The sequence below is a fragment of the Dendrobates tinctorius genome, unplaced genomic scaffold, assembly GCF_039654945.1.
Source record: "Dendrobates tinctorius isolate UK_male_01 unplaced genomic scaffold, ASM3965494v1 ptg000129l, whole genome shotgun sequence".
NCBI lineage: Eukaryota > Metazoa > Chordata > Amphibia > Anura > Dendrobatidae > Dendrobates > Dendrobates tinctorius.
Window position 1 is genome coordinate 48,855,023 of NW_027361797.1, and position 22,102 is coordinate 48,877,124.

Consider the following 22,102-nt stretch of genomic DNA (forward strand, 5'->3'; position numbering starts at 1 on the left):
TACTATCTTATATAAAGAACATCAGGGAATCTTTATATCCTTAATACATGTATCTCCAAGGCTGGATTCATGTTATAATCACATACTACAGGATGATAACATGCATTAATTCTTATAATGCTTTCCATTAAGTTGAATCCCAGATTTGGGGAAAATTTAAAGAGTTATCACTTGCCATAATAAGTTTTTTGGTTTTTTTTTGCCTGGCATAAATGCCGCCGTTCTCCTGATTCTGGCGCTGTTTTTCTTTTCTTCCTGCGCCTCTCTGTTCCTGAGATATGACCTATCTTCCAGGAATGTAAGTCTAGTCTTTTTATCCAATTGGGGCGTGGTCCTCAAGAAGACGCCCACAGATAGCAGCTGATCCACGCCCACTAGGATAACAAGATTAGATTTATATACAGGAAAGAGAGGGCCATATCTCAGGAACAGAGAGGCGCAGGAACAAAAGAAACACATGGCCGGATTCAGGAGAATAGGGGCATTTACCCCAGGTACAAAAATTATATATTTATAGAAAGTGACAGGTTCCTATTAAGCTCCATTCCATTTAGAGCTCATGATTTCTTTGATATATACATGTATATGGTGGTCTGCCAGACATGTATAGTCCTAACATGAAGACTTTTTTGGCCAACCATGACAATATCTCCAATCTCGATAAGTATGGAGCAACTTCTGTAGATCCAGGTGGCACGCCTTTATATTGATTGAATATCTGACCCATTTTTTGATGTTCATATCAAAGTGTCCATCCAATTCCTTTATCCTATGGTATATCAGCATATGTTTATATATGGCGTAGTTTTTTAGCTACTAGTTAGAGAATCCTGTCACTTTTGAATGGATCATGTAATGTAGTGCCTATGGACTTTATGGTTCCCACACAAACAGAAAGAGTTTGAGTCTACTTGGCCAAGTCAAATGACTATTAATAGAGGAGCTGTAGGTTGACAAACCAAATCTTCCATTTATGGACAGATGATGGAGCATTAGAAAGTCCAGGTGTAAACTAATGTCAGAAAAACCAGCCAATTTTGAAGGCAATGGCCAACCATTAATATTCCTTCAGCAGATGTGAGGGAAACAATGGATTGGCATTACCCCAGAAGTGTGGCAGAAGCTTGCTTTTGACTCCACAGTAGGAACACATACACGCTCAGTCCATCTGAGCGTACATGTGTATGGAGAGGTTGGGAGGAATAGCTGTTGGTCAAGCAAGAGCTTCCCCAAATATTAGCTTATTACCAACCTAAGGGAAGAGTCACATGACCGTATAACTCAAACGAGGATTGCAAAGCAATGCTCGGACTGGCCGTTGACTCTTCCGACCCAAGAGTGACAGCTGCATAGAAATACAAGCTTCCACACTCCTGTAGGGAGAGCCGACGGCCAGTCCGAGAATTGTGTTGCGATCCTTGTCCAAGTTATACGGCCGTGTGACTCTTCCCTAAGGTTGTTTATTCACTCAGGTCCAGGGAACTTGAAAATTCAGATCCTACATTTGGTGTCTACTTGACTACAGCTTTGGAATTATGAGAATGCTTTACTATAGAGCATCTTAAAGCACAAAATGACTGTTCAAACCAAGCACGGGCGCTCAGTGCATCCACGGCATGGCCAACCGATTCAGTTGCCCTTCCCACCTGTTTTCCATCTATCTCCACCCACGTCAGGTGAGTGGAGATAGATGCAAAACAAGTTGATGGGAATGTGCACTGAACTGTTTGGCCACACCAAAGCTGCACCAAGAACCTATGCTTGGTTTGAACAGTCATTTTGTGCTGATAGACTCCCTTTAACATCACTGTGTAGTCTTCAGAGGCACTTACACAAGATTTGGTAGCGATCAGCACCAATCCACTCCTGGTTTAAGGTGCTCTCTCCCCGAAAAACAATTTTTTCAGATCTTTGCATAGATGACGTTGGTTACTTTGTGAAAGACAATGAAATAAAAAGAGATATGTGTACACCGACCTCAGTAATAATGAAGAAGTCATCTCCGGGTTCTCCCTGAACCACTATTTTTTCTCCATCTTCAAACTGCACAGGTTCCAGTGCGTCGGCGACCGTCAGACGCTCCCATTTATCGAGTGATTCTAGAAAGGAGGCAAGTAAGAAACCCGGGTCACTATAGGATTACAGGTGCAATCCTTTATAGATGTGTTCTCAAACATATCCAAAAATTACAATGCCCTGACGGCAAGTGCATGCCGGGCTGTTGGGAGTTGTAGTTAGCAACATTTGGAAAGCCTAATTGTCCAGGGACGTAGTCGGCGAGATTCAGCTGTCAGCTATAAGTAAAGGTCTTCACGCTCCCCCCCCTATTACGTTCACATTAGTGGTTAAGAAGTTCTGCTCTACTAATAGAGGTATATCACTAGACTACTTGTCGTGGCAAGCGCTAAACATATCAGGACGTTCTCAGCAGCACAGATATCCCTGGCGCACGTTCAACAGCGCTGGAGCCGAGAGTTTGTCCTGGAAGACAGTCCATTTGCCATACTTAATACGATTTTATAAGGAGTTTCCCTTTTCATTCCTGCAGCTGTTCAGAAGGAAAAATTATAAATTAATTATCACCTCTGCCTTTGGAGAATTAGTAAATAAGGGCTGATCATGGGAACATGCAGGCATGGCATTCTGCTTAATGGGATTGGCCGGGGTTAGAAATAGCGGTCTGTTTTATTTCCAGAGATGGCATCGCTACTATCGATGGCATGTGCCTGGTATTGAAGTTCAACCCTCATCAGAAGGATAAGTGGCAAAATTAGACTTGGCCATAGACATATTTCATACCTTACATATGTTTACAGGATCCACACAAGACAACCCGGGCCAATGGCCACCTCTCCATGGACATAGGGCGCCTACTTTGGCCACTTAGACCAAGCAAAACAGAGATTATATTGGTCTTCTAGGTAACTTCTAAGACTGTTTTTCTTTTTTCAGAAACATGCTTTATGGTGCATCCCATTGAGAGGGAATAAGCTGCAACACCAGTGCGTGTCCATGGACAAGTGTGGCGCTGTTTTTGGAAAAATCAGATAATTTTTGTCTTATCTCATATAGGTTGTATCGACATCTTCCTATTAAATGGGCTGCACCGCGGTGATAATCCCTGTTCAGATTTCCTCTCTAAAATTGGTTTCTGCTCTCGTGGCTCCAAGCCATTCGTGTATTATACTGAGAGACATTCATCTGATTGTAGCTCCCTGATGTGACATCTTGGTAAGAGCGGTTTCACACGTCCAGATATTTCTGGTACCGGAAAAAACGGATATCCGTGTCTGTGTGTCCTACGTGCGGCACACGTGTGGCAACCGTGTGCCTCATCAGGACCACACGGACCCACAGACAGCCACCAGGGAAGAAGTGGCTACTGTAAGCGCTGTTCCTCGGTGGCTGGTGCTGAAGCCAGCTGTCATTCGAGCAGAGGAGAACGATGAGCGGTATATTAAAGTCCGAATGACACCAGGTGTCAGATGATAGGGGTAACAGTCCCAAAAGCCCCCCTGCTGTCATTCGGACTTTAATATACCGCTCATCGTTCTCCTCTGCTCGAATGACAGCCAGCTTCAGCACCTGCCACCGAGGAACAGCGCTTACAGTAGCCGCTTCTTCCCTGGTGGCCGTCCGTGCACACGGAGGACAGTGTGCACTGTTCTCCGTGTGCATGTTTTGCGGACCGTGCTGCGGGTAAAAAACGGACATGTCAGCGTGTTTTGCATATGGACACACGGTCCGTGAAACCACGCTGACATATACATAGACCTATTCATTTGAATGGGTCTACGTGTGTCTGTGTATCCGGTACGTGAGAAAACGGTTTCTACACGTACTAGGGACACTGACGTGTGAAACCGGCCTAAAGGTGGGGATTAATGGACTGGGTTCAGAAATGGAGCCCACTCCATACAGTGCGGGTGTAATGAGCAATATCATTTTTTTATGGGTGGGTGAGGTTATAGATGATAAATGCCCCTATATGGTACTCAGTAATATATGTTGGGGCTTTATGTTCAGTGCATGCATCTGGAGATGTCCCTGCACTGTGTGCCAAATGTAACCCATAAAGCGACGTGAGTGAAGCCTACTGCTGTCATACAATGTCAATGATGCCTCACTACAGTGTCCATATAATAATACCATATAGTGCCTACTATACCGCCATTCAACTCCCTAATAAAGCTGCCATTTGTAGCATTTAAATAATTAGTAAAATCCTTGTTGATTCTGGATATTGAGCTCACTCAGTATGTTATTCAGAATCCAGTCCTTGCGGGCTCAATAAGAATCTGGACACCAGGGCAATAGTCCACTTTGCCACCTACTAAAACGTCCCGTCCTTCTGCATTTCCATTTTCAGGGTACAAATAAATGTAAAGTCCCTGGTGGTCCAAGGAAAAAAAACATTTATATGCTCCACTCTAAGGCTGTTTTTGGCGCTACAGTTCTTGGGAGGCTTTGTGGAAGACTGGTGGCCTAGGTAACAGTCCACTTTTCCACCTGCTAAAACCGTCCTTAACAATTTTAGTGTCCAAATAATGGTAACTAGAGTTGAGCGACTTTGGTCAGATCCGATTTCATGAAACAAAATTTGTTTCAGATGAAACTGGTCCGACTAGCGCAAAAAAAGTCGTAGTTTCCTCCGAAACCCAACCCCAATGCAAGTCAATGGGGAATAAAAGTCGGCATTGAGTGGATGAATGTCATCCGCTCAATGCCGACTTTTATTCCCCATTGACTTGCATTGGGGTCGGGTTTCGTACGAAACTCCGACTTTTTTTGCCCTAGTCGGACCAGTTTCATCTGAAACAAATTTTGTTTCATGAAACCCGATCCGACCATGGTCGCTCAACTCTAATCGTAACGTCTCTGGTAGTCATCGGAAGTAAACATTTACACGCTCCACTCTTAGATTGGTTGTCAGGTCCAGTGTTTGGGGGGCCCTATGGGAAACTGGTCGCTTTGTCGATTGCCCATGTTGCCATTCTTGAAAATTTCGGTGTCCAAATTTTGGTAAAATTACTGGTGGTCATAGGAACTAAACATGCTCCACTTTCAGGCTAGGCTTCGGGTCCAGTCCTTGGGAACCCTCTAGAAAAATGGTGTCCTGAGCAATGTCCCACTTTACCACCTTGTAAAACTAGTCTTGCCATTTTTTGTGTGCTAATAACGGTAACATCCATGGTAATCCTGGGAAATTAACATTTACATTCTCCAATCTTGGGGTCCAGTCCTTGAGGGTCCTATGGGAACCCTGTGGCCACTCTTTTAACCCATTCCAGCTCTTGCGTTACATTCGGGAGGCGTCAGTGCTTGGTTCAGTTCACAGCAATACGACGCCATTACTCACTATGTCCATTCTCCGGGAACCTTTCCAGTAATGGATTCATAAACACAGGTGCAATGTTTTCTTGAACCCTGGTGGAGACATATTCTGACATTTCCAGGATACCACTCTCCTGGTATTTTGGGGGTTGTTTAGACAAGTAATAGAAAAGTCCGAGATTAAGACTTCCAGCGGCAGAACTTAATCATGATTTATTAGCCATTACAAAACATGAAAAGTTTTTGTACCAAGTTTTTTTTTGCTGGAACCATTTTAAGTTCAAGAACATATCCCTTGAATTATTCATGTCAGCCGGCATGACGGAGCTCGGGGAAGAAATGTTTGCTTCCTAAGCAGCAGATGCATTGATGTTTTGTTAAACCGGCCACGGCTATTTGCTCTGACGTATTTAGTAACATGTAACCTAATGTAATCAGTAATGCAAATCCTTCTCCGGAGCAATTAGAGCACGGTGGAAAAGGCCGGGGCTGTGCCACTTATCAGGTAGTTGTCTTTGGCTAATGGTGATTGATCAGTGGATGGGGTTGGGGGAGGGGTGCAGTGTCAAGGGGGTAATGACAATAATGGAATTTATTGGATACGAGGCCATTACGGCACAAAGAAAGGGCAAACATGGTGAATAGTGAAGAAACAAAAATTTTGAAAAATGTAAAAAATTATTAAAATAATACGTTCTGCCCTCAAACTATTAGTCATTTCTGTCAACTGAAACTGATGAAATATGCTAAAGGGCTGATGTTTCTAGGAAAATAATATTAATCACAGACCTAAACACAGGATTAACTACACTTTTCTCAAGTCGCTTCATGAGAATTTATGAAATTTTGCCCTTACAACCCAATTTTCTGTACTAAGGAGAGGGGAAGGGATGTTATGTTTCTTGACTAGCCAAGCTGCAGATGAATATTAGACTTGAATTCAATGGACAAAAAAAAGGGGATCCATGATTTTGCGATGACGTTGCCTTCATTTTCTATTTTTTTTGTTGGAATTTTCAAACATCGAAACTCAGTCTTAAATAAGTCTTAAAGGAGAGAGGAGTGTGGTGGATCCTGGGCGCTGTCGCTGACAAAGGTTAATCCAGGCGGTAAGTATTAAAAAAAAAGTCCAATTTATTGCAATGCGTTTCGGATTTCTGATTAGGACCTGCTCCTTCCTCAGACAAAAACGCAGCGTCTTAAATTTCCGGCAAAGTGGATGAGATTTATAGAAATTTCCTCACCACTGTGCTTTTTTTTTTTTACTAGGCATGAACTGACCTGTGGTGCGCGTTTCAAGTCCGCAACATGTCAATTTCTCTTGCTGGTATGCTGAGTTTTCTGTGCAAATTTTCCCCATAGACTTGCATTAGATGCGGAAATTTTGCAGGTAAAAAATGCACATGCACATCGCCTAAAAACCCCCACGTAATCCGCACCTAAGTACGGTATATTAATACAGTTTTGTCAAAGCCAAATCCAAGGAAGTATCAAAACCAGAGCAGCTTTATTTAAAGCAGGGCACCCCAACAAAAGACAAAAACTGCAACATGGAAATTGATTAAAAACGTGTCAAAAAACACACAAAAATGCAATAAAAAGAACCCCACAAGTAACCTAATTTAATAGGTGCAGAAATGACGCTACACCAAAAACTCAGCAAAAGCTCATAGTGAGAACGCAGCCTTATAGGTCCAATAAATACTTGTATTTCCATAAAATAATATTTGGAAATGTGTAAATCCTTGGAAATGTGTGAATAAATTGACAACTGTGTGTTACCGGTTCAAAAGGTACGGAATATTTAGTCTGCGTTCACACGTTACGATCGCGGTGTAAGTTTTTCCCGTGATATTTGAAAACGGCAACAAAACGGTATAGTATTGCTGCAAGTGCAGTGTGTGAACGCGGCCTTAGACAGGCCAATGAGTATGTGTAATCAACTCATCTCAATGGCGAGGTGGTAGAAATATATGGAGCCGCCACGCTGACAGCCGCTGGCCAGTCCGTGCATTCCAATCTCAGTCCCATTTATACGGTCGTCTGACTGCGCCCTAATACCCTCTCATCAGTGATAATGGTATCAGACCGTGTCGGGACACAATTTATTGACAAATGGCAAGGTGACGCCCAGTTATACATTTCCAGGAGGAATGACAGAGGAACAGCCCCATGAAAAGTTCTAATGAAAGACGCTCCAGGATTTGTATTTTATGGAGAATACAAATGTCAGGGTAGATGATGACATGTCCTTGTTCAATGTGTGGGGTTTTTTTTTTTTTTTTTTTGGTGGGTTCCAGTAGAATGGCTGATTCACTGCACAGGAAGAATGATATACGGTAATATACTTTGTGTATTGATTCCTCATGGTTGTCAAAACCTCTGCTGGCAGCCATGGAGTGGGCATCTTCATTGTTTGCTGACCTGGGCAAGTGCCGGTCACTCTGGTGCAGGGCTCGGAACAGCTGCAGTACCATCATCTAACATGACCAGGACAGGTATTAGTTTCATCTTGGGAGTATATATATATATATATATATATATATATATATATATCTGAGCAATATTAACTAGACGCGCCATTCAGCAGCCTAGGAAAGCTGGGTGACAGCCCCATAGGAAAGGGGTTAGATAGATAGATAGATAGACAGACAGACAGACAGACAGACAGACAGACAGACAGACAGATAGATAGATAGATAGATAGATCATCCATTCCGATACTTAGCGATGCAGTGTAAACAGGGAAAGCACCTGACGAGTTTGACCATTACCTTCAGTGACAGGAGAGCATCGCGGATTACGTTCCCACCTACACTAAAGCCTCAGGATTTCGGACCCCGGCTTCTCACACATATACAATTGTTTAGGTTTGGTGCATGAGATCAGATAGCCACTAAGGAAACCCCAAGGAACAGATGTGAGCTTACATGAACCAATAAAATGATTAGCGTGCAGGACCCCCCAGGCCCGTTTATGTGGCTGCTGTGTGGTCTGCAGTAACTGAGCTTTATGTTTTTCCATGGCCTGAAAGCGATTTGTGCAGCTGCTGACGTCACGGGGGGGGGGGGGGGGGGTACTACTGACCCAAAATGGAGACTTTGCTCAGGAATTCTTCATACATCTTCCGCTTTCTCAGTGTGCTGCCCTGTGAAGAGTAATGGAGAGAGAAGATATTAGAACATTAGTATATATAATGATATAGTCAAATTGTAAAAAAAATAGTGTAAAAACATGTTGCCGGAGAGTTTTGTTAAAGGAGTATTCTCAAGTTTGGAAGTTATCTCCCGACTGCTGGTACCCCACGACACGACCCTGAGAACCGGTGATCCGAAGAGCATATATAGACTCTTGCTTCCTATTGTTTCAGGAAACAATACATGTACATAGCCACAATGGTCAGAGTCAGATGACATCTTTCGTATTGGAGCATCTAATGAGCGTGGGATGGGAGGAGTAGCAGGGTCAGCTGAGACATTGTCTGTTACGATTGCTTGCCTCCTATTGTTTCACGAAACAATAAATGTACATAGCCACAATGGTCAAGAGTCAGATGACATCTTTCGTATTGGAGCATCTAATGAGTGTGTGATGGGAGGAGAAGCAGGGTCAGCTGAGACATTGTCTGTTACAATTGTTTGCTTCCTATTGTTTCAGGAAACACTACATGTACATAGCTACAATAGTCAGACTCAGACTACTTATTTTGTATTGAAGCATTTAATGAGCGTGTGATGGGAGGAGAAGCAGGGTCAGCTGAGACATGGTCTGTTACGATTGCTGGATCCCATGTTATCAGCTGTTACCGGTCATTGTAAACCTGCCTCTGATGATAAGGAAACTGCTGGATACTGCTTGGGTTTTGGTGCAGAAAAATCTGCTGCAAATACTCAACATGTGTGTGTTCTCCATAGAACTTTATGAGCACCAACAGTCATCTCCTAGCTCAGTAAGGGGAAACGCTTTATTCACTGAAGACAGATTTTTACCCATGATTTGGGAATTCTGAGACTGAGAGATCAGTCCAGGAGGAGAAAGAAGCAGATTTCTCTGATAAGATATATTACAAAGTTTTTTTTTTATTTTCATACGTGCTATCGATTTATAGGGAACAAAAATGAAAACGACGATCGCTCACTCGGTTTTAGGAGATCTGTCACCCGGTCCTATCATCTTTGTGTTAAGAGACAAAAAAAAAGGTTCATTTTGGCAAACAAAAATTGGTGGCGATACTCCCCACTGTTGTCTGGACATAGGAGGCAAGTGACCCGACTATAAATAGGGCAGGAATGCTTTTAGATTTTAAGAGGCTTAGGACAACTGGATCTCTCAAGACCCCCCATACTAAGCCTCTTAAAAGTCCTTCGGGGCAAAAAAAAAAAAAAAGCTTCAATGTATCAATGCAGATTTGGAAAGCTGAATTAATTGGTCAGGAAGGTGACACTCAGGAGAAAGAAAACAATGGCTAGGTGCATTAAGTGCTAGGAAGGCGAAACAATAACAGAAAAGGCAATGGTAATAAGTAGGTATAATAGAAATAATAATTAAAAGGAAAATCACTAGCAAATAATGATTTTGGGCACAGGATGCAAACCTATAAGTCATCAGTATATGTAAATCCAATTATTTCACACTATATTGCCCCGTGTTTCATATCCAGACACAAGTACTAACATAGGAATTAAGTCTTAGTACAGGTGAGCAGACTAGATGTTACGGCATATTGGAAGCAGCCACAGCACTCAAGATAAAGGCGGCCTGCCAAGCCTTGATTCAACCGGCAGAGATTCCCCATGGGGAGAGAGGAGTTTGCTGCTGTCAGACACCATTGGCAGCAATGTATTTCCCTAAAAATAAAATGATTGGACATTTCAAAATTACAATATGTCTGATCCTCCCCACCACTGACACAATCTTTTAGCAATCTAGTTTTTAATATTTTTGATCTAGTGCAACATTTTTACTATAATTTTAAGTGGACCTGTCATTTGTTACCAAAAAATTGAGTTAAACACATTGTAAAAAAAAGTCTCCAGGATCTCCTGATTCTGCAGCTTTTTTTCTGTTTTGTGCTGGCTCGCTCCATTGCAGAGATATTCACATTTGTTTCTTCTGAAGCGCAGTATGTGAAATCTCTGCTTGTAGTGTAACTGGACGTTTCTTCAGAGTCTTCTCTGGGAGAATGCACTTTCATCCCTCCGTCCCATGTGCTGCCAATCACAGCAAAACATTGTCTGAGACGGCTAGATCAGCTGCTAGGCTGTGATTGGCAGCATATAGGAGAGGTGAAAGCACACTCCCCCAGAGAAGACTCTGAAGAGATTTCACATACTGCGCTCCAAAAGAAACAAATGTAAAGATCTCTGCAATGGAGCGATGCAGCACAAAATGGAAAAGACTGGCAGAATCAAGGGAGCTCAGGGATTTTTACAAGGTATTTAATTCATTTTTTTGAGAATGTGACAGGTCCTCTTTAAGGTTCATTTTGCATTTACCAAACCTTTGACATTTTAGGTGGCTTTATTGTAGATCTCCTACCGTATTTCAGCTTGGAGATATGTAGTTGTCCATCATTTAATTCAGTATTTTCATGTAAAAAGTTGTCAGGACTCATAAAAAACCTTGAGTGGCCCACAGACAGAGACTGACAGCTCACCTAGAAACCAAAGTGATCAGCTGTAATCTGCAGCTGCATGTAAGTGTCCAATTCCTCCACAGCACTACTACAGGGGAAAAGAGGAATTACACGGTCTGTATATTACATAGAACTACCATGTCTTTCAGAGTGAGAGACACAATTTGCTGCTGATCCCCGCTTTGGCTTATAGAGGGAGTCCTGAATTTGGGACCCTCAGAAATTAAAAATTGGATCGCCAATAATTGGAGCTCCACTTTTATCTATTAGTTATTAACATGTTACAAAAGCCATGTAATCATCCCTTTTAGAAGGTTGTAGCAGTCAACAAAAAAATGATTACTCAACCCCCACCCCATCATCTTTGCAATGTACAGCACTTGTAGGGTTAACACATGCAATTCTCCGAAAGGATGCAGTGTGAAGAACTTGTACTAAATATGGCCTTGGCTGGCAACCCTGTGCACTGAGGACAAGTCATATGGCACAGTGTGAAGGTATCTATGAAACAGAGATTGCGAGCCTAGATTATCTTCAAAGCTTTGCCGCACTGTAGGATAAGCTTTTCAGAAATGATGCCAAGAAAAAAATACCAAGTGTCCAACTTTCCGTGCCAAGAGTCAGTCAATCAGGCCCAAGCCCAGAGGTGAGGACCGGGCCTTTACCTCGCCCAGAATAAGTGTCCTTTTTTGTTCTTTCCAAAATCGGAAACATCGAGCACAAGAAAGTGATCCCATTTACAAACAGTTTATTAGGGGATTCGGAGTTATTAATGGGGGGGGTCCTCTGGAGATCTTCTTGACCAAAGAGGAGAAAAGAGTGCCCAATAAAACGTGCCTATCTCCTTCTGGAGGACCTGAGAACCCATTAATTTGAATGCTTACTGCGTAATGCCTAATTTCCCCTGTGGAGGCGCTGCAGGTAAACTGAACACTTACTATGGCTAGTTTCACACTAGTGTTTCTCAGAGATGCGCATGTAGCTCTGCCCATTGCTGCACCTCCTCCGGTCTGCTCCGCCTACGGCCTGCGTACCTATCTTTAACATTAGGTACGCAGGCCGTGCAGATGTATGCAGATGCATCCGCATGCGTCGTTTTGATGATGTGGTGAAAAAAAATCCAACTCGTTGCGTTCAATGCGGGTCGCCGCATCATCAAAACGACGCATGCGGACGCATCCGCATACATCCGCACGGTCTGCGTACCTAATGTTAAAGTTAGGTACGCAGGCCGCATGCGGACATAGGCGGAGCAGACTGGAGGAGGTGCGGCAATGGGCGGAGCTATATAGAGGACGTCCGCAGCCCTGCGCATCTCTGAGAAACGCTAGTGTGAAACTAGCCTACCAGGTTTTCCCACAGATTACAGCTGATTGCTGAGGGTTCAAGAAGGGCGATAGTTTGTGATCAGTCTGGAGCAGTGTTTCCCAAACTCCAGTCCTCACGGCCCCCAACCAGTCATGTTTTCAGGATTTCCTTAGTATTTCACAGGTGATGGAAGTATCATCAAGGCATCAGGAATTCTCTCACATGTGAACACTATGGAAATCCTGAAAACATGACCTGTTGGGGTCCGCAAGGACTGGAATTTGGGAACCACTGGTCTAGAGGGACCCCTCTAATAAACAGGGACTGTCCAAAGTGTAGAACTCCTTTAACCCCTTAACGCAAAATGACGCTTAGGTACATCAGCGTCTGGGGTGCCCATATGTGGAGGGGTCTCAGGAACTGAGCTCCCTCCACATTACACAGCCAGCGTCTGTGTCTATCAGCAGCGGTCGGAGCTGAACTCCAATTGCTGCTATGCTGTCAATCTGTTTGATGTTGACAACCCTGTCGACACCGACACCGTGAAACACAATCACAGAGTACCAGTAAGTCTCTATGGTAGCAAAGAGCCTGTTGAAGGCCCTCGTCACTGCCATTTTGGTACTCCTTTGAAGCCCAGCCACAGTCTGAGCACCATAGGAGAACCGTCACTTTCGATATAGACTGTAATACCGTGGTACGGGATCAGACAATCACCGGTTCAAGTCTCAAGGTCGAAAAACAAGTTTTTCCCCTGTTAAAAATGAAGAATTAAAAAAACTAATTACATTTTTTTAGTCACCATACCTCCCTAAAAAAATGAATAGCAATAAAAGTGATCGAAGCGTTATATGTTCTCCAAATTGGGACCAATAAAACAGTCGGCTCACAGTGCAAAATAACAAGTCCTCACCTACCTCCGTTAATGGAAAAAATAAACATTTTATGGACCCCATACTTTTTTTTACAAAATTCGTTTTTGTTTTTTTTCACCACTTTAGTAAAAACAAATCTATGCAAGGTTAATCTCACTGTAATCGTACCGCCCTGGAGAATCATGGTGCCAGGTTCATTTCACCATACAATGAATGGTGCCAAAACAAAATCCAAAAAAGAATGGTAGATTTGTATTTTTTCACCATTTTGCCCTAATTGGAATTGTATTCCCGTTTTTCAGTAGATTGCACGGTGACGTGGATGGTGCCGTTCAAAAGTACAACTTCTCCTGCAATAAACGAGCCCTCGTGTGGCTATTTCATCCGATAAATAAAAAAAGTTATAGCTCTTGGAAGAAGGGGAGGGAAAAAATGCAAACGCAAAAAGAAAAATTGGCTGCAGAGGCTAGGGTTAAAGGGAAGTTGTCATGTTAAAAATACAGTCCTATGTGAAAGAAGCATATAGTAGTTTTTTTTGCTGGAATTCATTCAGGATAACAAGTTATTTTTTCCAATCTCTGCTTATTCTGGACTTTGGAGTCCAGTAGGTGGTCCTAATCAGTGACTGACAGCCTTCCCTTTATGAGTAAATACAGAGATAGATGGAAATCACTGAGATGGACCGCCCACTGGACTCCTAAAATTGTTAAAAATAAATAACTAGCTACAATTAATCAATTCCCACTAAAAATATTATCTGTATATAATCATCTAATTCTCTCTGTCTATCTGTCTGTTTGTAACGGAAATCCCGCGTCGCTGATTGGTCGCGCCCGGCCGGCCAATCAGTGACAGGCGCAGAATTGGAACGACGCACGCCACCGCTACCGTCGGGAGATCTGCGGCGCTAGGCGCTGATATCCTGACGGTTGCTGCGGGTCATCTCCTGCCGCACGGAGGTCAGCCGCGACGCAGCCGGGAGATGACCTGGCATGCAGCGCTTAATGTGCGGATGGTACCCAAGGTCCGGAGGAGAGGAGACTCCCCTCCAGGCCCTGGGTACCATAAACCTGTAAAAAATAGAATTAAAATAAAAAATAGTGACATACTCACCTTCTGATGGCCCCCGGACTCTTTCCCTCCTCTCACCACGCGCCCGGCATCTTCCAGTCCCAGTAATGCTTTGCGCGAAAAACCGATGATGACGTCGCACTCTCGCGAGAGTGACATCATCTCCGGCCCTTCGCCCTAAGCATTACTGGGACTGGAAGATGCCAGGAGCGTGGAGAGATCGGGGGCCGCCGGAAGGTGAGAATAACCTTTTTTTTAAATTTTTTTATTCTAGAATACCCGATGCGTTAGAATCGGGCCACCATCTAGTATACTGTATATATGTGCTCTGCTCCTCCTGCTAGCAAATTGGAACGTCAAAGGGAATCTGTCACCAGTTTTTACTACTTAATCAGAAAGTATTATAATTTAGAGGCAGAGATCCCGATTCCAGTAATGTATCACTTACTGGGCTGTGTTTTGCTGTTTCAATAAAATCAGTGTTTTATCAGCAGGAGATTATCACTAGAGGACTAGGTGTCTCGTGCGTCCTAGTCATCCTGCTCTGTGTAACCACACCCACACCACTGATTGGCAGTTTTCTATGTACATTGCCAAAAAGCTGCCAATCAGGGATGTGGGTGGGGTTATACAGAGCTCAGAATTCAAAGCTCTGCTACATCTACAGCAGAGAAAATCATGATTTTATCAAAACTGTAGCAAGCAGCTCAGTAAGTGATACATCGCTGGAATCAGGCTCTCTTCCCCTACATCATGCCGCTCTCAGTTTAAATAGAAAAAAAACTGTTGCTAGAATTTCTTTAATAGGGTTAAAAGGCCAAACCAAAATGTCTAATATATACCAATAAAGAAAATCATTCAAACAGCTCTGAATCCAGCTGGAAAGATGACTCCTTTGGGGGAAATAATTTTGAATGGATGGCAACACGAAGACACAGCGTCATTTTCCAACCACACACACATAAAGGAAAGAGCGTATACACAGATATCCAGAAATAGAGGGGAATTCTTGCAATTTGCATGACATTAGCATCTCATTATAGGTTGTAGATGGAAAGTCTAGACCGCCACCGCTGCGGTACTCGGAGTCAATGACAGACAAGGCCACAGTACAATACACCCTTTCTGGTTTCCTAGGGGTAATGAGTTATTATGGTAACTAGAACATCCCAAGTCTACAGCCTCGATCTCAACATCTTGATGTCCAACTCCAGGAAGAGATTTCAAGAGATAAGACCGATATCATCCTTCTTCTAACCTTGACATTCCAAAGAAAGGTCAAGAATAAACCACAAGGTCAACTTCCGTGATTGGGTAGAGTCTAAAAACGTGATTATTTTTACTTTGTCCACTTCGTGTAACCACACTTTGCATTTCCAGACAAGGGATGGGAATGGAGATATTTTTTTCCGGGAGGATTTTGCAGGTGTGAAAACCCCTGCTAATCAGCGGCCAGAGACCCACAACCGTTTTTACATGCATACAGTGCTGTGATTGAGCGTAAAGTCAGCGGTAAGACTGAGGGAAGTTGGGTTTCTGATTACAGGTGAGTTTACATGCCAGGTGGATGAATAGGACCCTCTGTACTGGTTCATGAAGAGGCCAGCCGAGGAGGTAGACGGGTATGACAAGTGAACTGCCCACTTGTTTGCTGTGGATTTAATGTAGTAATCCTGTGACATAGTTTTGCTGCGATTTGCAGATTCGGAGCACGCTAGGAGGACTCAAGCATCTCAGAATTTTCTTCTCCTGTCTACCGATAATCCCGCTCTGATATGCCATGCCAACCGCGCCAAAACTTCTGGCTATATATATCACAAATCATCTAGCTCATTACATTCATGGGCGATTACAACATTGTGATCGTGCTAAGTGGAACGGATCTTGACAGATTGCCTTGTGAAGGAGCAAACAAATATTACAAAGAAGGGTCTTCCATTGTAATAATTGACGGTGGGAAGAGGTTGACGCTGCAGCTTAACCACTGGATCTCCATGCTCCCATTATTCGGTAGCAGAGCAGGCGCTGTGAATTGATGGGTGCCTTAAGGACTTCTCCAAGGTTTCTGTCAGTTGTCACAGCCTTGGCTTCCAATGGTCATGTATATTGTCCTGGATTTATTCTGAAACCAAGACCAACTCCTTTGCAGAGCCAACACCCATCACATATGGTATTCAGGACTCCTTGCCAGAATGTCGGTAGACCTAACCAATTTCCAAAAACTTTTGCTCAAAAGCTGATCAATCTTACTATTTAAGTCACTGAAGGTGAAGTGAAGAGCACTGGTTATCTTCTGACAATGGCTCTAGTCAATGGGAATAAATTAGGCAGATTGTCTGTGCTCTTAAAGTGTATGGGGCCGATTCATCAGAGCAATTTTGCCCCAATTCTGGAGTAACTGGCTTTAAAAAGTTGCAAAATTCTTGTGCAACTTTGAGATATGCAAAAAAGTTCTCAAATTTTGGCGTTTTCACGCCAGTTTCTTCTAGCTGTGCCAAAATGAGTTGAGCTGGGGTAGGACTGGGGCATAACGCCACAACTTGTCTAATTCATGACGAGGTGTGGCATTCCCTATGCCAGAAATCCATTGATTGGAAATCAGATGCTCCTTAATGAATCAGGAGTGTTTGACTCCAACATTCTACCTCATTAAGACCAGTGAGAATATCTGTTTTGGAAGCCAAAAAAGTTTGATGGCTAGACGGGCGTATACGAGCATTTAAAAAATGGTAGATTTAGTGGGGTGTTCACAAAATGCAGTGGTTAGTACCTATCAAAAGGGGTTCAGAGTCATACATGATCAAGGCCCATGTGGATGACCGGATGTGTGTGGGTAAAAACCCTCATACACATTAGATTAATATCAGGTGAACCTGTTGATATCAATGGGTTTGGTTGACAGTGCAATTTGTGGGCCTATCCATTGGGGGAGATAATTATCTGGCATGTCCAATATTGGACAGCCTAACATTTTGTTCTCTAAGAGATAAGTCACCACCAGATGGACAATGTATCTCTCAGACAGGGCGAGAGCTCCTGAAGGCCTCAACTTGTACAGGACTTGCTGGAAATGTCTTGATGCCATCGATCAGAGGACTCCTTCTGAGGTTTTGGGATGTCCATGCCTTAACGGGTTAGAGCTGTGTTGATGATACAATTATGTTTTTTAAGTTATGGCTGCTCAGTGTATCTTCCCTTTGTTGTACACTAGTACCACCTTCCTTATTTCTTTCTCTTCTATCTCCCACTGTCTGATATCTGGAATTTCATTTTCACCAAACCTCACATAATTATCAGTTTTTGATCAGCACTGAAAATTAATAAGGGGGCAATATATTTTTTAACAACTTTTTTTTTTTAAGTAGGTGAGGTTCATGGAAGCGGTGGGTCCTCCACCTGTACGAGAAGCTCACTATGGTTAAAGACGAGCTTTCTGTTGCATGGATGGCCAAAGGTGCACTGAATGTATTAAGAGCTGTGCAACTGTGATACAATTGGGCACTTTAGATTAAGACTGATATTCCATATTTTACAATATTACCTCCCCTATGCTCACAACCTTACTCATAAACAGCAAAGCAGGATTATATTGATTTCGAACCATATGAAGACCTCTTCTTCTTGTTTACAAAGAGCAATTGAGAAAGAGGTGTTTCTGGGTTTTTTCCATATGGGTCATCCTAAAATGTAATCTGCGTTATAAAAATAACGACTCCACTTTCTGGTAAGCTCCTGACACATGTTCGGGAATCTTATTAATAGCTATGCTTTATGAGCCAACTTTCATTTTAGGAAACACTACATGATCCTGTAAGGAGGTTGACAAACAGGCTGGTGCAAAAGTGATGAGATCCATGTTTTTGTAACACTGGCGCCTGTCAAGTGAGAGTCTAAACCAGGACAGAACGATTTAGCCCTAGGCCAGAAATGATCCCTGCTTCTTGCCCATCGCATGGTGTAACCAAACCGGTAAGCTCGACTCCATTACCACGAGTACTCTGTGGAGCTCACCAGTGGATATTAGGGTCCTTTCCCAATCATCAGTTAATGATTTATGAAGTCTATCGGAGTTCATTTTACATCTGACAAGCATTGTGAATATGGGGACTGTATGGGGCGCTCGATTGCATTACCACCAGTACTTTGTGGGACTCACCAGTGGATATTAGGCTCCTTTCCCAATCATTAGTTCATGATTTATGAAGTTTATCGGGCTTATTTTACATTTGGCAAGCATTGTGAATGTGCAGACTGTATGGGGTCAAACAGGCATTACTACAGTTTGGCAGCACATCCCCATTTACCTGGCAGGATGTGATACCAGCAATCAACGAGCATAGAAAAAGATGAGGTCAGCCAACAAAAGAGCATTTGCGGATTGATCGTTTAATCGCTGGACACAAGCGTTCCTACGTGCTTTGAGCATTTTACCAATCATAAAGGGTCTTCTGACTGCTTAAGTTAAATATCAGCGAAAGCCAGCTTACCATAAGAATACGTCTATAACTGTCCCGATCGATACCCCACAACTTAAGGTCAGTTTTGGCTTTGACCGTTGCAGCTCTCGGGGTGCCGTAGATTAAGGCAAGTTCTCCAAAGCTTCCTCCTTCTCCAATGCTGGTGACCCACTCTCCATTCACGTAGACCTGAACAAATGAAAGAGATGAAAGGGTTAACAAGCAGGAAATTGTTTGCTTTTAGCCCATGTCTTCGGTTATCTCCGAACCTATTAATAATCTTTTTTTTTTTTTAACTAATGATTTGAGGAAAAGAATAGGGGCACAAACAATAGCCTAATAGTTTCCTCACTTGGTCACAAAAGCTTGACAACCTACTTTGAGGATAAAGTTTCAGGACTGGCTGTTATACTACAATGGTTGCATTTACCCCTGGGAATTTTTAGATCCTTTGGCTCGTTGGACTTAGGATATTTTTCGCTCTGTAGTTTGGACACTCACGGAATCGACAAGCAGAACTGTCACAACTCTGACCCTTTATTACACCTGTCAAACCTGAAAGCGAGAAGACGTGTTGATAGAAGTAATGAGGGTGGCAGACGAGAGGCTAAGGTAGCCTTTGATGAGACCTGTTCTTTGTTCCTACAGATCCATTTCTTTATCCTAAACCGATCAACCTCAAAATAGTTGGGCTTCCAGACTAATTTCTTAAAAGTCAACCATCTCCTGGGAAAATTCTTGGAAACGAAGCTATCACTCAATGCATTTTAGAGCACAGCCAGTGGAACTCAATATAAAAAAAAAGGAACAAAAATCAAAAACACCTTCCACCCCCGAAAAAAAGGAGAAGCAGAAAAATATGTCACATTCTAGCTGTAGAAATTGGTCAGTTAATTGATGGAGGTGGTAGTCGCCTCCTTACCTCTTGGGCCCCTGTGTGGCTGAATGGGTTGTACCAATCCTATGAATAACTCATCAAACCTTTTGCTGATATAAAATAACCCCCAAACATTAAATATATAATTTTTCTTAATTACAATACACAAAAAAACAGAAGAATAAAAATACCCATACCCACCAGCAAACGCCATTAACACAAGACACTGTTGTACAGCTGGCATCCTTGCATGCTTCCACTGCCTCCTCCAGGCAAGGACGCAGACTTGCTCACCACCCCGGCAGCCCATCTGGGTCTCCTGCCTCCAATCCCCTGAGTCTGGCGGATTCCCTGGCAGAGCATTTAAGAGTACGCACGCACGCATTCCCTGTCTCTTAAAGAGACAATGCGCACTCTCCTAAAGTGTCCCCAGCCAAAAGCTGGCAGACACATACCACTTAAGGCATCTCCACCTGTTGGGAGGTGCCTGAGCAACACTTGTGTTAGTAAGTTAGTTACTTGCCTGCATGTTGTTAGGTCCCCTTGTCCGCTTTGTCAGATCCTGTTCCTGAGTTGTCTAACCTGTATCCCTACTTCTATACCTGATCTGTCTATTATCCAATAGCTGCACAGTCTGTACCAGAACTGAGTGGACATCCTGTCTTCTATCAAGAAGCCACACAGTCTGAACCCATACCAGTGGCTATCCTGTCCTGCCTGAGACACACGATCCGAACCAGTGTCTATGATCCTTGGGGTCAGCTGCTACTACTCCGGACACTGCCATGGAGTGGCACCTAGAAACTATTTGCCGCTCAAGCCTGACCTCAACATCAGAGGCGCCAGTGAATACCAGGTAGCTGATTAGTTATGCCTCTCCAGGGAAAGACAGGTTGCAGAGCAGTGAGTCCACGATCCACAGGTGCTACAACTGCCCAGTACCCTGGGAGGGAGGTGACCAGCTAACTGCTGTATAGAACCCAAAGAGCTAGAGAGAGGTGCCTGGGATGCTAACAGTTAACATATCTCCTGGAATGTAACTACTGCACATGCTCAGCCAGGAAGAAGTGGCCGAGCCCCATGGAAACCAGCTGCACACTGTAAGAGATAAAAATCTACCATTGCAGGAGAATGACAGCATATAGAAAAAGCAAATCAATGGCAAACTTGTTTATTTTCATGCTACTTACCCAATTAAAGCAATTTAAGAACTTAAGAACACCCCTTTAACTAAATATCTTTTGGGAAATATTCTTTTCACAGTCAAACAAATTAAAAGTATTGTCCCAGACTAATGTATTGATGACCTATGATTAGGGTAAGGTTATCAATATCAGATCAGTCAGAGTCCAACACCGAACACCCCCACTTGTAAGCTATGGCTAGGTCACACTGTCGTCAGAATTTCACGGTGTACAAAGTCAGAACAGCACAGCTCCATACACTCTGGAGTGGCCATTCTAGGGTACTACAGTTCAGCATCTATTGTAGTGAACATGTCTGGTGCATTTATGAGAAGCACGCTCCCTCCCTCTCTCAGTGGGGAGACTGATTCAGCGATCACTGGACTCGCAGCTACGAGTTTCTTGTATTTTTCTATACTTCTAATAAATGGCCGGTAGCTGTAATATGCTGCCCAAAAATACGGCAACAGATCACTTTTACATAGGCTGTAAAAGATTTTTCTACAAACAGCGTCACATATGTGGTGCCGGATATGCCAGCTCAACTCCACTAGAATGAACCGGGCTAAGCTGCAATACCAGATACCACCTGTGGACACGTGTGGCACTGTTTAGATGAAACCAGCCACATTTTTATGATCCTGGACCACTTTTTTAATACCTGATACTGTTTATATAAAAAATATTCACTGCTAAACATTAACTTTAAGTGAAGTCCATGGGAAAATGTGTACATAATAACACCAATCCGTAATACAAACATGCTAGGATTTCACAAAAAACATGACAAGAGGCGTCGGACGTCCACTAATCTCAACGACACCCAAAATATTTAGAGTCAGCCGGAAAGGTGCCCCAGGCTTTGACACATTCCAAGTATCTGAAGGCATAACAGAGGGAAAAAAAAATGAAATTTAGGAAATGACATAGTTATTTTGGGCACAGTGAAGTCTATTGTACTCTCATCAAGTCAAGCACGAAAGCTGTCTCAGGTTAGACGAGTCCGAGCTGGGAATTTCGGCTCTTTTCGAGCTCCACTCCTGGAATGAGATGAGGTCAATGAATCTTCCCTTTCACACAAGTTGCAGAAATACATGAGAAGAAAATTCACAAACTAACGTAATATTAAAGGGCTGGATGACAGGCAGTCTCTGGAGCCTGACCTTCATGAAATAACTTCCCCCAACCTCCCACGTAGCACTACACTAGCGGGAAGCAACGCTTAGCTCTCTGCTTGCTGAAGATGACTTCAGTGTTGTCACAATGGAAGTGGACCTCTCGAGAACGTTAGTGGGACATGTTAGAGGCAATCTCAAGTAACATCTAGCACTGTCATTCTTCTTACCCCACATAGGCGTGAA

General features: G+C 43.2%; 1 protein-coding gene across 3 annotated transcripts in view; it reads right to left on the minus strand.

The window, feature by feature from the left end:
* The window catches only part of PRKAR1B (protein kinase cAMP-dependent type I regulatory subunit beta), a 182,502-nt gene that overhangs the window by 24,951 nt on the left and 135,449 nt on the right, over nt 1-22,102 (minus strand). For all 3 annotated transcript variants that reach the window (XM_073543099.1, XM_073543100.1, XM_073543102.1), the window contains 3 exons: nt 18,711-18,869; nt 8,422-8,482; nt 1,978-2,099 (listed from right to left, as the gene is read on the minus strand). In XM_073543099.1, coding sequence (XP_073399200.1) covers nt 1,978-2,099; nt 8,422-8,482; nt 18,711-18,869 — 342 coding nt within the window. The remainder of the gene's footprint in view (nt 1-1,977; nt 2,100-8,421; nt 8,483-18,710; nt 18,870-22,102) is intronic.